Below are 19,072 nucleotides of genomic sequence, written 5' to 3' on the forward strand. Positions count from 1 at the left end.
CCAGATACTATAATATTTGATGTGAGAGGGCCAAAAGCGATATCTTATTATAATAGAGCAAACGTATATATGGTTATGTCGTTATGTATGTTTGTTCATATGCGACGAAAACGTCTTCTTCTTCTTCTTCAAATAAAATTACCACCCTCTTAATTGCGTTAAGACTGCTGAGACCCCTCAGACCTTTGATGACCCTTTAATTTTCCCGAGACCCTTCAGACCACCAAGACCCCTGAAGACCCAAAATACCATGAAGACCCCCAAAGACCCAACATACCCCCCAAGGCCCTGAGGCTCAAAAAGACCCTGAATACCCAAAGACCCTGAATACCCAAAACACCCTTGAAGACCCAAAATACCCTTGAAGACCCAAAACACCCCGAAGACCCAAAACACCCCAAAGACCCAAAACACCATAAAGACCAAAAAGACCCCGAAGACCCAAAAGACCCCGATGACCCAAAAGACCCCGAAGACCAAAAATACCCGAAAGACCCCAAAAGACCAAGAAGAACCAAAAGAACAAAAGAACCTTAAGACCCAAAAACCCCTGAAGACCCCGAAGACCCAAAATATACCGAAGACCCCAAAGACCCTGAAGACCCAAAACACCTCAAAGACCCAAAATACCCTTAAAGGCTCAGAGGATCCAAAAGACCCAAATGGCCCTGAAGACCGAAAACACCATGAAACCCAAAAGACACCGAAATGGTCAAAGATGCCTACCCCTCTGAAACGACGTGTGGCGAGGCACGCGGAGCATGCCGAGTCACGCTAGTGTAGAATGATATCTCAAAAGGTTAGGATGGATTATGACACAATCATCACTTCGGTGATTGTTTGAATGTTGGGTTAAGCGATTTACAAGGCAAGTAATAAAAGTTATTTCTCAAATATTCAAAATTCCATTTGGAGTGAAGATCTCACATCACTTCCTGTTTATCTAAAGTTGGTTGATGTCTAATCAGCATTGGAACGGTTTTTTTTATGACTCGGTGGTCCAGAAACCTATTACGTGCACAAAATGGTGGAATTTTAAACTTTTTGTTCCATGCTCACCTCCACTCATTCGTTCCTCCATTTTTTTGCTACTTGTGGAGCCAGCTTCCACATCCTCTTCAATCTAATTCTTCCCTCCAGGTCGTCAAGACAGCTGTTCACCACCATCTCGGATGGTCCCCAATCCAAAACCATGATCTTTTCTACCCTCGTTAACTCCCACCCCTCCACACCACCTCCTTCCAAATTTCCTTCCTGAGTTTCCTTCTGTATCCATCTTGTCCACCCCATGCATCCTATCCTGCACCCCATTCCACCCCACACCTTTTGTCCAAGCCTCCCTCTGTCTTGGCCTTCTACTCTCTCTGCTGTTCCTTTTGCATCCTGATCCGCTCATTGATCTGGCTCTTCCTCCTCGCCCCCTCAAAAAAATCCCATGTTCGTGTTTCCATCCAGTCCACTTTGCCTTCCGCTCAATCATCTGCACCCTTCAATTCTCTCATGTTTTCTTAATTAACTCGATCCCCTCTTTTCCCTTTTGTGATTATGTACATGGTGTGTTTTGTTTTGTTACCCATCTGCACGTGCGATGCTGTTTTGATTCCTATGTAAAGGTACGATTCTTGTAACGTTGTCAGCAAACTAATCCACTTGGCGAGTGCTCTACGAGCTCATTGGTAACTGAATACACCCCTTATGTCAATCAATTTTCATTTTACCAATATCATGTTTACATGAATATAGGATTGGTGAAAATCGATCAGTCCAACATAGTTTGGAAAATGGCACAGAGTATGATTTTCAAAGCTAAACATATCGATATGCTTTAACCACGGCGATGAGATCTCTGTGCGATATTGTTACCCTCGCCTGAGGAGAGGGTATTGCATTTGTCTGTCTGTCTGTTTGTCCGCACAGAATAAATATGATTTTATCTGCAACCGTTGGTCCGATTGACAGGAAATTTTCACCATCGGTGCAACTCCACCTGTATAATTTTTAAATGATAATTATGACGTCATAGGTCACATGGGTCGGCCGCTATCTTGGAAAAACCGAAAAGCTTTGCACCTCTATATCTCAAAGTGCTGAATAGAAAAAATTGAGACTTGGCTCCTTGTAAAGAACTCTCCATGGGGAATAAAATACGTTAATGATGATGTCATAGGTGCCTCCATTATGATGTCATAATTCGACAAAACTTCATGCGATCAAGATGAAATTTCTTGAGCATCATCTAGGGATAAATTGGCGGAGAAAAAAAAAAGATTACGTCATCAGTCACGTGGTTCGGCTGCCATATTTGTTTTCACATAAAAGCCTTAAAAACCAATGAAAACACATCCGAGCGAGGGTCTGCAATCTCCGATTGCTCTTTCTTGTTTATTATTGTCAAACACACGAGGGAGTACAAAGTCCCCCCTCCTCCAGGCAAGTGGATCCTTTGGAAATCATCTCAAGGTCTTTCTGAGACAGAACTTCACTTTATGGCCTAGTGGATGAAAAGCTTGTCCGTTATCTATGCTACGATGGATATTAACCGAGCACTTGCCGGTCATTCCCTTGAAACCCAAAATTAAACTTAGTTGAGTATAAACGAGTGGGACCACGTACGTTGTGGTGTGAAATTCTCGATGAAAGTGCAGCTTCCGTGCAAAGTGATCGAGTGATTATGGAGCGAATTATGGATAGAAGGCCAGACCAATTACAGGTGAACGACGACGACAATGACGATGAATTGCAAACTGCGATCAACTGTTAAATCACAACCAGGAACAAAGTTGTAATTCATTCATATACAACAACAGGCATTTAAATGCTATTTTCCCTGCTAGAGCGGGGGTTAGCCTTGCGGGCCCCATGACAATCTTCTCCATTTTGCCCTATTTTCTACATCTCCCCTTGTTAACCCCCTTGCCCGCATTTCTTCTTCCACCACATTTAGCCAAGTCTTTCTCGGTCTTCCCCGTCCTCCACTTCTAGATATATATATATATATATATACATACACACACACACACACACACATATACATATATACATACAGTCACGTGAAAAAGTAGGTACACCCCATGTAAAGTTTTGACTTTTTCAACATATTTCAACATACAGCTATTTGATCTTCATTTCAACAACATTGATAGATAAAGGTGATATAATATAACCAATATCATGAAACATTTACATTTTGGAGTCCATTGTATAATTTAAATAAACATAAATGCAAATTTCGCATGTGGAAAAAGTAAGTACACCCTTGGCTCGAATAGGTGGTATTGCCCCCTTTGGCAGAAACAACCTCAAGCAGGCGTTTCTTATAACTGTCTACCAGTGTCTGACATCGACTGAGAGAATTTTTGTCTACCACAATTTGTCTACCACTCCTCCATGCAGAATTATTTCAGCTGTGCGATGTTTGAGGGGTTTCTTGCATGCACAGCTCGTTTCAAATCCCCCCACAACGTATCGATGGGATTTAGATCCGGGCTTTGACTTGGCCATTCCAGAACCCTCCATTTCTTTCTTTTCAGCCATTCCTTGGTGGATTTACTGGTATGTTTATTAGGGTCATTGTCATGTTGCAAGGTCCACCTTCGGTTGAGCTTCAACTTTCCGACAGATGGCCTCACATTATCCTCAAGCACCCTCTGTACAATGAAGAAATCATAGTGGATTCTATGATGGTGAGCTGCCCAGGCCCTGATGCAGCAAAGCTGCCCCAAACCATAATATTTCCACCACCATGCTTTACAGTTGGTATCAGGTTCTTGTGGTCAAATGCTGTCTTTGGTTTTCACCAAACATGTCTTATGGTACTTTGGCCAAATAGCTCTACCTTTGACTCATCTGTCCAGAGCACATTGTTCCAGAAGTGCTGGTCTTTGCCTCGGTGTTCATTGGCAAACTTTAGTCTTGCCCTGATCTTTCTGGACAGCAAAGGTTTCCTCCTGGCACACCTCCCATGTAGATCAAATTTGTGCAGCCTCTTTCTAATGGTAGACTTGTGCACTTTGACATCAACAGTGGCAAGAGCTACCTGTAGGTCCCGTGATGACATTCTGGGATTCTTAGAGACTTCTTTCAGCATCTTGCGATCTGCTCTTGGGCTGAACTTGCTGGGGTGGCCTGGCCTGAACAAGTTGGCAGTTGTTTGGAATCTCTCCACTTGTAGATGATCTTCCGGACAGTCGAATGATTGATTTCAAATTGTTTGGAGATCTTTTTAAATCCCTTCCCAGACTCGTAGGCATCTATAACCTTCTTTCTGAAGGACTCGAGAGCAATTTTGATCTAGGCATGGTGACTCCGCACACTTCAACAACAAAGAGCAAACCAAACTGAATGTCTGAGGTTTAAATAGGACAGGTTCCTCCAAGATCCTCTCTAATGATGTTCTAATCATTTGCACCTGAGCTGGGGCACCTGATTCTAATTTTAGGTATTTGAAGTAGTGATAAATGTTGGGGTGTACTTACTTTTTCCACATGCGAAATTTGCATTTATGTTTATTTAAATTATACAATGGACTACAAAATGTAAATGTTTCATGATATTTGTTATATTATATCACCTTTATCCATCAATATTGTTGAAATGAAGATCAAATAGCTGTATGTTGAAATATGTTGAAAAAGTCAAAACTTTACATGGGGTGTACTTACTTTTTCACGTGACTGTATGTGTGTGTGTGTGTGTGTGTGTGTGTGTGTATGTATATATATATATATATAATATATATATATATATATATATATATATATATATATATATATATATATATATATATATATACATACATATATATACATACATACATATATATACATACATACATACATACATACTGCTAACACATTTTGTAAGCAATAACAAACCATGTACTTAGGTACATCATGAATAGAAGCTTTACGATTATCGGCAACAATCACCGACCTGCTGCTAGATATCAATTTCGGTTTTCTATATTTTATGGACGCGTTTAATGTTTTTTCTTAAATTTTATTTCACAGTTTAGCTAAAGAAATTACAATTTTCAAATGCCAAATAATGACCGAGGCTTTTAAAAAATATTTTATTTATTTTTATTGTTTACGTATGTGTTTACGGTTTTTTAATTAAAATTTTCATATTAAGAACGCTTTGCGACGATTCTGGGATTTTTTTTGCTGGTGTACCAGCTTCGATGTCCATCGGCACGCCAAATTTCAGCTTTGTATGTCACTGGGAAGGTACCAAACATTAATATCAGTCAGTCAGTGGTTACAAACAGCTTTATATATGATACAGTACACATATTTTGATTGTGATGTACCATACTCTGTTAGAGTGTCGGTGCTGTTGAAGCAGTTTCTTGGCAATGGTTATACTGGGTGATTTGCCATTGCCTTCCCAGCATTACTTCAGGCAGGAATTTATCATTTGTTCAGGGTGGCGATGATAGCTCACCTACTCTTCACAAAGGACAACATGGGGTCTATAACATCCACCATCTAATGCCTGGTGTTGGGCTAGCGGCTAGGGTGCCAGCTTAGGATCCTAGGATCCTGGGTTCGAATCCCGGTCGATCGCTGAATTAACGCCAGGGGGGTTGACTCAGCCTGTCATCCTTCCGAGGTCGGCTAATTGAGTACCAGTTCACTGGTAATTCCCTGCTTGTCGTAAAAGGCGACAAAAAGGGTTGGCGTCAGGAAGGGCATCCGGCCGTAAAACATTGCTTCAAAAAGGGGACCGAAAAACAACAACAACCACGGTCCCCGAAAAAGGCCAACCCCCGCCTTGCGGGGAAAAATGGCCTCTAAAAGGTGTTTTTTTAAATTTAATGCCGACAGATGGAAGGGCACATGCATTGATGAATCACCCTGCCTGTGAGATGACAATTTATAGCTGGGTCGGGATTCCAACCTATGCTAGACATTGTGGAGGTGGCTGTGCGTACCACTAGGCCGTACGTACACACACACACACACACACACACACACACACACACACACACACACACACACACACACACACACACACACACCTGGTGTTGGCTTAATATTGCAAGGTCTTGAGTTCAAGTTCAAGGTTTTGTCATACTGTCATACCAATTGCAAGGTCCTGTCATATCGTTGAATTAACACCAGGTGGGTTGACTCAGCTTGTCATCCCTCCGATGTCGGCAAAATGAGTACCAGCTTACTGGGATGCACGAGACATAGGAGTATCCTGCGTCAGAGTGGGGACCTGTCCAGTATTGTGCCCAATAGTCAAGAAACTGCTTTGGCAGCTCTACTCATCTGAAGATGCAAAAGGAGTGGTGTGTGTGTACTGGATCCAAGAACATTGACCACAACAAAACCCTCGATAAAGTACTCGATCCTGCCAGAAAAATTCCAAAACACTGGCAATTCCAAAACCCACATTTAAAATCTACCTACAATTTTAATATTCGTAACTTTTTCATTGCACTCAACTTTTACTATTAACATCTCAACTGAACAAACATTAGTCATGTACAGATAGTGAACAAAAAATGGAAACACCTGGGCAAGTGAGGGACACCAAGCAACGGCTTTCGCACAGGTGTGGCCCATATTAATTAAAATGAGTGAAATGAAACATTTTGGAAATGTCTATTTATTCTCACTCATATTACAACATCACCGTAATGCATATTATCAAGTTGTTTAAACTTTCTATATACCAGATGACTTGAAATACTGGCTACCACTGGGGGTGCCATACGATATACATTTACATAGAGAATTTGGGTCTGCCCTCCCTCTCCCCCCCCCCTCCCCCAAAAAGGTTGCCATTGATCCATAAAATTGCCCATTTCATCAAGATTAAAATTGACGATCTTGATCAAAGCTTGGGCCAATAGGATCAAAAGTGACGATTTTTCAAATGAAAATTGATGATTTTAGAGGTTTGACCTTGAGTTGACCTTTGATCTTTTGACCTTAAAATAGTTGGTTTCCCAATTCAGTGAGGCACTATGCAAATGCTGTTCAATTTAAGTCAAGTGGATGAAAAATGGTGATTTTCGAAATGCGACCTCCAGATGACCTTTGACCTCAAAATCAATAGCTTCTCAATTGTGACGACCTCTTCAACTTTGTGAAGTTTTTTGACGATTGGTTTGGTTTTGGAATAACAAATGCAACCGACCAATATACTTGAAAAATCTTCGATTTTGCAAGTAATAAATATTTACAAATTCACTTTTATAGTGTTGGTATTTACAAATCCTGGTGTTGGCTCAGCAGTTAGGGTGCCGGCTTGGGATCCTAGGATCCTGAGTTCGAATCCCGGTCGATCGCTGAATTAACGTCAGGGGGGTTGACTCAGCCTGTCATCCTTCCGAGGTCGGCTAATTGAGTACCAGCTTGCTGGGATGAATGGTCCCGGTGTGTACCCCGGTTTAGAATAGGTACACAGTATCCCTGCGTGTCGTAAGAGGCGACTAAGGGTTGGCGTCAGGAAGGGCATCCGGCCATAAAAACATTGCCTCAAAACAGGGAACCATGATTGTCATGGGGCCCGCAAGGCTAACCCCTGCTATAGCAGGGAAAATGGCCTTAAAAAAAGAAAAAAAGATCATTGTTATTGTTTGTCACTTTTATAGTACAGCATTGAAACCAATTCAACCAATTGAATCTTCGCTTCTAAGGTGTCCAGTCTTTATAAAATGGTGTTCTCTTTTCCAGGAGCATGCATTTGAGAGCAGTCAGAAGTACAAGGAAGGAAAATACATCATCGAGTTGGCGCACATGATCAAAGACAACGGGTGGGACTGACGCGGGGTGCATGCAACAGAGCTCAGTCCTCCACCCTCAGTCGTGCGCATGTGGGGCGGGGCCAGGCAAGGAAGGCGTGTGCTGCATCCCAGTCCCCACTCCCCCAACGCCGCCCCTCCCCAATTTTTAATCAAAAAATAACCGGGGATACAAAGCTATGTAGGATCGCAACGCTTCACGGCGTGGCTCTCAGCATATACAAGCATCAACCTCGTTTTGTGTACATATACGGAGCGGCACCGTGTGCTTGTAATGGTCAACTGCTCCTGCCCGTTTGAATATTGGCCTAGGCCTGGCGGCAACAACAACGTGCATGCCTTGTAAGCAAGAAAAAAAAAGTTTTTTTTTTTTCCTCCTGTCTTTCAATGGGCAAGTGGGCTCCACCGGCCCCATTGTGCTGCAAATCGCCACCAATCCATCACCGGCCGAGAAAGGCAGTATTAGAGGGAGATTATAATGAGAAAAAAAAGTGGGTAATTAAATATAGTTACGTATACAGTCAGGTTGCACTGCTGGCTCAGAGCACCGACTTCTTTGAAAGCACCAGCAATGCATTCTGTAAATTGTGTACAGACGGAGATTCAAACCGCAAAGTAATTTTGCCTTCAGTTCCAAATATCCCTCTGAAAACAAAAAAACAACAAAAAAAACCAAAAACATTTGGTCCCTCCACAACCTCCGATTCCCATCCCACTGACTTTACCATGACATTTGATTTGACATCCAGGAAGGTTACCAACTTATCTTTACAGACAACAAACTATTAAGTCTTGAATTAGGCTTAAAAATAAAAGCAAATTTTTTTTTTCATGCTTGTATCGCAGCGTGCTCTAGTTTGTTTTGTTACTATTTTAACAATTGGCGTACCCTGAGCTCAAGTAACTTTTTTTTTCCAAAGATGCACGCAATTACAGGGCAGGGAGTTTGGTCTCATGGGTGATAAAGTCAACCCACTGGATATTCCCAAAACGGAAGGTGAGTAGCTTTATTTTACTTGAATTTACCGTTTTGTGCATCTTTTGTTTTTTTTCTTTTAACTTATTTAAGTAAGTCTATAATATATCGACATTACCCAGCACTTTGTAGCACAGCAAAGTGCTCGATTGGCAACGTTACGTCGTTTTCGATGCTTGAACATTTATTTTGAGGTAGGAACCTACTCCGCGGCAGGCTTTTAGTTCCATCGTACGACTTTGTTGCTTCCGCTGTTTGCCCCACGCCGCAGCGTGCTCTCGTCTATGGAGTCGTTCCGTTTGTGCTGTCGGGACCAAAATGCCCTTTGACCCTTTGTTTTTTTATTTTTTTGGACGTTTGGTTTCCCCGATTGGCCGCTCTTCTGCTGTAGCATGGCGCCGTTGGTAGATATGCCAGAGTGCTTCTGTACATCCATGGCTTGTTATCGTAGAGATTACATTGCCTCGCGTACGAGTTATCCGAAAACTTTCATGGTTAACTCATGCCTTTTCATAAACTTTGTGACAATAAAATGTATGAATCTCAAATTGCATTTTGTGATTTGGAAAATGTTATGCTTCTTTGTTTTGAAGCTCAGTTGAGGAAGCTCGTGCTTGATCACTTGGATTAGTAGGCCACAACTAGCCCTGTGAATTGGAAGACTGAGGGGTGAGGGGTTAGAAACACACTAACGTACAAGTAAGAGGGACGAGTTAGGTGTTGATTGGGAATTGATGACAAACGGTGGTGAACGACGTTCCAGAAAGGGTCGTACTAAACACCGCCCGGAGACACGTTTTTTAGCAAATGAACACTTTTTTTGGCTGTTGGAGCTGCTGGTAAGCTCAATTCTGCAATTTAAATTTTGAAAATATGTTCCGTTTAAGACTTTATCGAGCGAGCGGAAATTAAATAAAGGCACGAACACCACCCAGAGAGTTGGGGGGAGCGAGGAGGTTGGGATGATGTAAACCCCTGTACATAGAATCACGACATGGCGTATCCGGACGTCTCCAGATGGTATTCATGCCTTTATTTAATTTCCAGTCAATGTGATACGCTCAACAAACTCTTAACCTGAACCCATTTTCCAAATCCGGAATTGACCTTATCGGCAGTTCCAACTACTAAAAAAAAGTGTTCATTTGCTAAAAACGTGTTTCTGGATGTCTCCGGGCGTCTCTGGGCGGTGTTTAGTATGACCGGCTGGGAACCCACGTAGTAAGGGTACAATTGAACTAATCCGTTCTAAAAATGTGGCAGTTCGAAAATGTCACACAAACGTGATAAGAGGAGAGAGAATTATTATTATTATGTCTCCGGGCGTCTCTGGGCGGTGTTTAGTATGACCGGCTGGGAACCCACGTAGTAAGGGTACAATTGAACTAATCCGTTCTAAAAATGTGGCAGTTCGAAAATGTCACACAAACGTGATAAGAGGAGAGAGAATTATTATTACTAGGGCATTGCCCGTACTATATCTATATCTAAAATTATATCCCCCCCCTCTATTTACATGAAATGGTTTGGCCAAAGCGAACGGCTTGCGAGTACGGTGACAATCCCCCCCCTCTATTTACATGCAATGGTTTGGTCCAAAGCGAACGGCTTCCGGAGTTTGGTAAAGAAATCGCCATCGCGTGCACAAACGCGCAGGAAAGCGAATGAATCGCAAATTCGGTTTTATTAGTTTTAAAACATAGTTTAACGCCAACATAGTTTGCAAACGTGAAATAAATGAATACGCTCTCAAATGTGCCATCCGAGGCAGAGTGTGTCCTCCACGTTCGGCACACGCGATCGTTCGCTGCTCTCTGATTGGTTGAATCGTTTTTTGGACATAGCTCGGTAAGTAATTGTCCGATTAATATGAAACCTTGAAAAGGCACATCCTCGGGTCCCCAGCAATATACCTGGCAAGTTTCAAGTATATCGGACCGGTAGTTGTCGAGAAACAGCGGTCACAGACAAACAAACAAACGTACAGACAGACAGACAGAGATTACTGGAATTATAGATAGATTATCTATCTATAATTCCAGTAATCTCTGTCTGTACGTTTGTCTGTGACCGCTGTTTCTCGACAACCACGGGTCCGATATACTTTTAACTTGCCAGGTATATTGCTGGGGACCCGAGGATGTGCCTTTTCAAGGTTTCATATTAATCGGACAATTACTTACCGAGCTATGTCCAAAAAACGATTCAACCAATCAGAGAGCAGCGAACGATCGCGTGTGCCGAACGTGGCGGACACACTCTGCCTCGGATGGCACATTTGACAGCGTATTCATTTATTTCACGTTGGAAAACTATGTTGCCGTTAAACTATGTTTTAATAAAGTTTTAAAACTAATAAAAACGAATTTGCGATTCATTCGCTTTCCTGCGCGTTTGTGCACGCGATGGCGATTGCTTTACCAAACTCCGGAAGCCGTTCGCTTTGGACCAAACCATTTCATGTAAATAGAGGGGGGGGATATAATTTTAGATATAGATATAGTACGGGCAATGCCCTAGTTTTTACAAAACAAAGAGACCAACCTGTCTGCAATGTGAGTAGCAGGCCTTGTGTTTTGGCCTCAGCACAGGAGAAGCAAATAATGTAAATTCCTCAGAATCCAGGTGGCAGCCACGATGATGCTGGGAATGTCAGGCCATAGGGGAAAGCAGTACTCCATTTAGCTACGATCATTGAACTCCATGGAGCAAGTCCTATTTTTTCAAGGAATGGCTTAGAATGATGGAAGATGCCCAGTTTGGGGCTGGCTTGGGAGGTCAGCTTTGTTATACGATGGGCCCAGGAGAGATCATCATGACTGATGCTGAGATGTAGACCATGGAAACAGGTGGGTTTGTCCGACGATCCCTTCGGAGTGATGGCGAGACTGCGAGATGGGCCTTTGGACCGCCTTTTGTAGCCACACAATCTAGCTCTATATCTACCATTACTTGCAATGTGTGGATATGGAACAGGAATGATGGGCCAAATGGCCTCTTCTTTGCAACGAGCCACTATCCTATGAATTGAGGGTTAGGGTTAGCTGTAAGTCAAAGCTTAAAATGGATTATCGATATTAATTCTGCATTTTTCACACATGTCGATCAAACAACAACCATTTCAACCTTGTACATGTTTATTATGCAAAATGACATCAGCCAAGTGTTTATATCATACAGGGAGACAAACTGCATTTTGTAACTCCATTACGCCATTGCTCGAAATGCAAAATACAAAACTCTCACCTCTGGCATCGCGTTTGCATTCTACGAAGCACATTTGTCACGTACAAAACCACCTTCAGCAAACGAAACGGAAAACTATGGAATTTCCGCATGCCGATCGAGCATCTTTAGAAGTCAGTGGAAATATGTGCAAAATGAGACCATGTTGTTCCGTGTGGTTCATGTTCAACCCACTGTAGTGAGGTTTCTCCTGAAAATGATAGTTAGGCCTGCACGAATGTGCTTTCCACATGACATTTACCAAGAGCTGAAGTCGCCCAGGGTGCTCCGACCCTTTGCTTTCTTGCCAGGGGCTACACTCGTGGAGGGCCCATCATGCATGGTGGCACGCTTCCTGTAGAACACAAAAAATATATATATATATAAACAGCACGGCCTACGGTGCCACTTCATCACTCTCTGTCGAGCCAATGAGGTTGAGGATTTGCTGGATTTTATTTAAACCATGCCAACCTCTGAATTGGCAAATAAGGGTCAAAGCTATCGTAGCAGTTAATTTCTATTTTCATGTTATCTCCACCAATTCGAGCAAGGCCAATCACGATTCGTCATGTCGCCCGTATTGACGTTTCGCATTGACCGACGACACCATGGATACTTACATCGCAGTTGGATTCATGTACTTCCCAACACCTGCTCTGTACACTTGAGGTACGTTGCTGCTCTCGGCCTTCGATTTATTCACAGCGGATTTTTCCAGTTCGACTTTCTCTTTCTCCTCTTCTCTTGCGGCTGCCACCTGTCACGAATGTGTGGATAGGGGGTTTCAGTGACGGAATCCGTGTTGCCGGTTTTCCAATTCGGGGGAATTGCGGTACTCACCATAGCATCGGCCTCTTCGTAAGGATTGACGAATATGGTCGTTTTATTGACCTTGATGCCCTCCTGAAAATGAGAGCCGGCGTAAGCTTACGGATGCCAAAACCCAATGACCTGCCCGCAGTTTTTTTGTTGTTTTTTTAAACCAAAAACAGTTTAGATTGGACCGCTTAAAGTCTTACGTGTGGTCTGTCGGTCTTCGGATCTACTTCGGTGTATTCCATCGCTGTCAACGTTTCCAGGCCTCCGACAACCCTGAAGTGTGATAAAAGCAGTGGCATCAGCTGAACTGACATTTAATGCTTCACTAACTTGCGTACACCTTGTAATCCGTCCAGCAACGAGCACAGGTAAAGGCCTTCAGCCCAGTGGATGCTGGGAAAAGTCTAGCACTGCATTCCTCAAATCGAGACAATCAGATTACACCTGCGCCGTACAATATTTACGAGTGAAGATGTACGCCGGTCAGCTTGGATATCGGGTGAATCGTGTTGCAATCGATGACATACCTGCCGAAGACGGTATGCTTCCTGTCCAGGTGTTTGCAGGAACGGTACGTGATAAAGCTGCAAAAAAAAAAAAAAAAGTGCAAAAGCGAAGCGTTTGCCAAAGATTTGTCAACATTGAGCAGCAACGTTTCGATCTTTCAAATCAACAATCCATGAATGTGCTGGAACCGCACGCCTAGGCCAGACTGTTCGGGGCCTACACTAAACCACCCTCATCCCACCCCCTCCGCCTGTCCCCGGCCTTTCACGAGTGGAAACTTGGGTGAGATCCAGGAATACATTGATGGCTGAATAAATTAAATAGTCAACTGACAGAATAACAGTAAGTCATTCTGCATGGCTGGTGATGTCATTCACTTGCATCAAATACCAAATTATCTCGGAGTGCAAGGGAGTGCCAACTACCAACACTATTGGTGTTCGGAGAACATCGTGCGTTAAGAGGCAGCACGCTCATCACGAGAGGATGCTTCATCAGACGTTCAATGCACAAAGTGCTGCATTCTGGATCGACACAGTCGTTATCAATAACAGCTGTGCTAATATCAATGTAAAAATGGAATAGAGTGCGCACCACTTGCATGTCGTTATCATTGGCGACAAATCAAAGCTTGTAAACAATGATTCCCAATAGTCTGTGCTACGGCTTCTTGAAATGGCATTTCCCTTCATATAAAGATGCAAAAAAAATAAATATATATATATATATATATACAGTATATATATATTCTATCAAGTACCAATCGGGAAAGCAAAAACGAGTGATTTCTATTCTTTGCCGTTAACCCTTTCTCACCCGATATTCACTCCCTGCATACACAGATTCCCACTGAGCTCAAGGTGCTTCAATTATATGATTCTTCCCCCTCTTCCTGGTATTCATGAACCACTTCCTTCTCTCTTCCCTCATCTCCTTTATCCTCGCCACCTACCCACATCCCACGTCCTGTCATGTTCTTACAGCGCCTCTTAAACTCCAAAGGCTCTCTCAGGAGTACAACAAGCATTTGCAGCAAATAGTGTTTTTGGAGAGGAAAGAAACGTCAGTAAGTCATTGCATACCATACTTAAAAATAATTATATATTTATATACCGTATACAGAGTGGAGGGGCTGGAACACAGAGGGGATCAGGACGACACAACACAACAAAATGGACAGCACGTGGAGAGGGGGAAAACATACAACAACAGCAGAGTTGAGGGATAAACTAGAGAGATGTAAAATATAAGGAATGTGGGGAAGAATGAGGACTAGAGGAAGACCCAGGAAGTCGATAAGATGCACACAGAAGCAAACTCACAGGATGGGGAAATTTTTACGATAATTCACCAAATGTCCGTCCGAAGGTACCGCAAAAACGGCTGAACCGATCGCAACGATATTTTGGGTGGGTAATCCTGGGATCTCCTGGAGTAAAATAGGCTAATTGGTTTTCCAATTTCAGCTTTGGCCTCCAGCATTTTCAGGTTTAGACTCCCGCATAACGTTATTTTCCTGGGTGCCGCACTGATCGGCTGCACCGATCGGACTCGGTGACCTCGGACAAAGACCTTTTATAAGGACATGGGTTGAATCCCTGCTTGAGAGAATGCCAAACCCATCCCCGCCATCACGGCCGTCTCTCCAACTCACAATCCCACGAGATGTGCGGAAAGGACGACCCAAATCCAATTATCTTCTTTTTGATTCATATATAAACATCATTAAAAGTAAATAATGACCTCGGCCAAAGTTCAAACGATGTGAGTTTAATCTCTACATGAGAGAATTCCACATACAGTGCATTCAGAAAGTATTCAGACCCCTTCACTTTTTTCACATTTTGTTATGTTGCAGCCGAATGCTGAAATCGTTTAAATTCATTTTTTCCCTCATCAATCTACACTCAATACCCCATAATGACACAGAGAAAACAGGATTTTAGAAAGTTTTGCAAATTTATTAAAAAGAAAAAACTGAAATATCACATTGACATAAGTATTCATACCCTTTGCTATGACGCTTGAAATTTAGCTTGGGTGCCTCCCATTTCTCTTGATCATCTTTAAGATGTTTCTCCACCTTCATTGGAGTCCACCTGTGGTAAATTCAATTGATTGGACATGATTTGGAAAGGCACACACCTGTCTATATAAGGTCTCACAGCTGACAATGCATATCAGAGCAAAAACCAAGCCATGAGGTCGAAGGAACTGCCTGCAGAGCTCAGAGACAGGATTATGTCGAGGCACAGATCTGGGGAAGCCTACAAAAAAATCTCTGATACATTGAAGGTTCCCAAGAGCACAGTGGCCTCCATAATTCTTAAATGGAGGAAGTTTGGAACAACCAGGACTCTTCCCAGAGCTGGCCGCCTGGCCAAACTGAGCAATCTGGGGAGAAGGGCCTTGGCAAGAGAGGTGACCAAGAACCCGATGGTCACTGGCTGAGCTCCAGAGATCCTGTGTGGAGATGGGAGAAACTTCCAGAAGGACAACCATCACTGCAACACTCCACCGATCTGGGCTTTATGGAAGAGTGGCCAGACGGAAGCCTCTCCTCAGTGAAAGACATGAAAGCCCGCTTGGAGTTTGCAAAAAAGCACCTAAAGGACTCTCAGACTGTGAGAAACAAGATTCTGTGGTCTGATGAAACCAAGATTGAACTGTTTGCCTTCCGTCTGGCCACTTCACCATAAAGCCCAGATCGGTGGAGTGTTGCAGTGATGGTTGTCCTTCTGGAAGTTTCTCCCATCTCCACACAGGATCTCTGGAGCTCAGCCAGAGTGACCATCGGGTTCTTGGTCACCTCTCTTGCCAAGGCCCTTCTCCCCCGATTGCTCAGTTTGGCCAGGCGGCCAGCTCTGGGAAGAGTCCTGGTTGTTCCAAACTTCCTCCATTTAAGAATTATGGAGGCCACTGTGCTCTTGGGAACCTTCAATGCAGCATAGATTTTTTTGTAGGCTTCCCCAGATCTGTGCCTCGACACAATCCTGTCTGAGCTCTGCAGGCAGTTCCTTCAACCTCATGGCTTGGTTTTTGCTGATATGCATTGTCAGCTGTGAGACCTTATATAGACAGGTGTGTGCCTTTCCAAATCATGTCCAATCAATTGAATTTACCACAGGTGGACTCCAATCAAGGTGTAGAAACATCTCAAAGATGATCAAGAGAAATGAGAGGCACCTGAGCTAAAGTTCAAGTGTCATAGCAAAGGGTATGAATACTTATGTCAATGTGATATTTCAGTTTTTTCTTTTAAATAAATTTGCAAAACTTTCTAAAATCCGGTTTTCTCTTTGTCATTATGGGGTATTGAGTGTAGATTGATGAGGGAAAAAAATGAATTTAAACGATTTCAGCATGAGGCTGCAACATAACAAAATGTGAAAAAAGTGAAGGGGTCTGAATACTTTCTGAATGCACTGTAGCTATTTGGGCGGTGTATACGCTAACAGATCTAACCCTGGTGTTGGGCTAGCGGCTAGGGTGCCAGCTTAGGATCCTAGGATCCTGGGTTCGAATCCCGGTCGATCGCTGAATTAACGCCAGGGGGGTTGACTCAGCCTGTCATCCTTCCGAGGTCGGCTAATTGAGGACCAGTTCACTGGTAATTCCCTGTTTGTCGTTAAAGGCGGCAAAAAGGGTTGGCGTCAGGAAGGGCATCCGGCCGTAAAACATTGCTTCAAAAAGGGGACCGAAAAACAACAACAACCACGGTTCCCGAAAAAGGCCAACCCCCGCTTGCGGGGAAAAATGGCCTCTAAAGGTGTTTTTTTTATTTTTTATACGCTAACAGATCGCTGTCTCCATCGATCTTGCCGAGGCCGTAACACCTATCAGCTCAAAATCCTTTTAACTGTTGACTTGGTAGTTTTTACAATGAAGGAAACATTAACAATGTTGTTAAATGTTTATTTTGTGATTAATTTGTTATTGGAGATATGTTTGGAATGAAAAAAGAGATATCGAGTTCTCGTGAATGACGACATGCCGTGATGGTTTCTACTTTCTGAACGTGAACTTCGCGAATCGCCATATGCAGATTCGCCACGGACCCACGATCGATGTTTCTATACGTGAACGTTTTTCATGGAAGTCCTTCACGAACTTGCTGTCCATGTCTGACGTGCGACTGAAGGTGCTACAGGAATGTGGAATTTATTGGTTTCATGGTTTAGCATTCGACGTATCTGCATTGCCTGTTTGCTTCTGGCCTCCCACCCATGCATAGCACGGGTCTCTCACTAGTAAGGAAAATTGGAAAGAGGTGAGGCTGGCGGAGAGTGAACGGGGGTATAAAATATTGTTGCGGATATGAGGACTGTATTTTTTTGATTGTGTGTATTATTATTATTGTTTATTCTGCGCCTCCTGCCTCCGGAGCTGTGTAAAGGTCAAAGGGCGTCCCATAATTAGTCCATAAAGCATCCACACAACAGCTAATCATAGAATACCCCTGTTCGATAGCTTATATCTTATTATGTGTTTTAGGGTAAGGCTGTGTCTCCCATTAATTGAAATACTCCATTGCACCAGTGAAAGAGATAGATTCCCTTCATTCCCACTCCCAAAACTTCCATTCCCCCTTTTCGTCAATTGCCAACTGCATTTTGGGCGGTTTTCTCTTCATCCACTATTGGCCACGAGGCAGGGTTGAGGAAGAAAGGCGGGTCCCCACCTCGTCATAGAGGGGAGGAGTGAGTCAGCCCCACTCAACCAACCACGAACAAGGGGTTGGACTTGGAGAGGGTGTGGAGAGAAACATTGAGGAGGTTCGCGAAGGTTGAGGGGTGGGGCCTATATAACCCGCCGGCAGGGCGTTCCCAAGGCAGAAGAGAGATGAGCCTTTACCGAGAGACGAGAGGGAGTCCAAGGAGTTGAGTCCAACCAAGAAGTCCAGAGTTGAACTGCAGCTTGAGCCACCGCAACTGCATTTGCTGCAGCTGGAGCCACCAAAACTGCAGCCACAGCAGCGTGAGGCCTGGACGGCAGTTTGGAGCAGGGCCGCGGAGGAGCGGCGGCTGCCCAACGAGTCAATCGTGCTGAAGGACCAGTGGACCTCCCTATCCCGCCAGCCATCCATCTCCCGCCAGTCCTATCATCATTCCCCGAGTGAGTCTGTCCTTGTTTGTTCTGTCCCTGGGTTAATTAAGACTGTAGGTAAGCTAGCGTTGCACTGTGTATCTAATCTCATCTGTAAATAAACGTGACTGCTTTCTTCCTACTTATATGTGTAAATAATAAATCCAATTCCTCTTCTGTACGTCTTCTTCCTCTTTGTATTCGGTCGCTTTAGAGTTTTCCCGATTGAATAGCGGTGGCGCGATCCGGCCAAAGTTTGGGGCAAATCGGGTATTAGTCGGGGAATAACTGTTCGGTCGCGGTTACACCACCGCTCGGTCAAAATAACATCTTTAACCGCGTCCGTAACAATATCATGGCTTTGGATGGGGGGGGGGGGGGGGGGGATTTGAGATGGTGGTGAACAGTTGTCTTGAAAACCTGGAGGGAAGGGTGATATTGAAGAGAATTTATTTTTATTTTTAAGCCGCTTCAATATTCGGATATGTCCTTCTTTCCATCCATCTGTCAAAAATGAAGAAGAACCTCTCTAACCCACCGAGTTTAATTCTAAATGGGTTCAAAGTGCAATTCTAGAAGATTCTAACGGGCAATTCCGATGGGTTAAGTTTTCTTCTCGCCTTTGCCTATTTCAAATTTAATATACCAAACTGAAACACTTCCTTTGGGACAAGGGTGTGATTTGTATTTAAATTCGG

At 43.4% G+C, this 19,072-nt stretch overlaps 2 protein-coding genes across 7 annotated transcripts in view; one reads left to right on the plus strand and one right to left on the minus strand.

Annotated features, from left to right (window-relative positions):
• LOC137439895 (protein yippee-like 1) overlaps positions 1-19,072 on the plus strand; it is a 92,582-nt gene that overhangs the window by 57,963 nt on the left and 15,547 nt on the right. For 2 of the 6 annotated variants that reach the window (XM_068136110.2, XM_068136112.2), the window contains exon 5: positions 7,692-9,283. The exons of 2 other annotated variants lie outside the window; for them this stretch is intronic. In XM_068136110.2, coding sequence (XP_067992211.1) covers positions 7,692-7,781 — 90 coding nt within the window. In that variant the 3' untranslated portion in view covers positions 7,782-9,283. Of the gene's footprint in view, positions 1-1,140; positions 1,941-7,691; positions 9,284-19,072 lie in introns of those variants that run through there. 2 more of the 6 variants (XM_078768170.1, XM_068136111.2) reach the window with 2 other exon arrangements.
• Positions 11,855-19,072, minus strand: part of PPIL2 (peptidylprolyl isomerase like 2) — a 122,275-nt gene continuing 115,057 nt past the window's right edge. The window contains exons 16-20 of the mRNA XM_068136115.2: positions 13,310-13,366; positions 12,983-13,055; positions 12,804-12,866; positions 12,584-12,720; positions 11,855-12,315 (exon numbers count right to left, since the gene is read on the minus strand). Coding sequence (XP_067992216.1) covers positions 12,219-12,315; positions 12,584-12,720; positions 12,804-12,866; positions 12,983-13,055; positions 13,310-13,366 — 427 coding nt within the window. The 3' untranslated portion in view covers positions 11,855-12,218. The remainder of the gene's footprint in view (positions 12,316-12,583; positions 12,721-12,803; positions 12,867-12,982; positions 13,056-13,309; positions 13,367-19,072) is intronic.

This window comes from Myxine glutinosa, chromosome 14, assembly GCF_964187855.1.
Source record: "Myxine glutinosa chromosome 14, kmMyxGlut1.1, whole genome shotgun sequence".
Lineage (NCBI taxonomy): Eukaryota > Metazoa > Chordata > Myxini > Myxiniformes > Myxinidae > Myxine > Myxine glutinosa.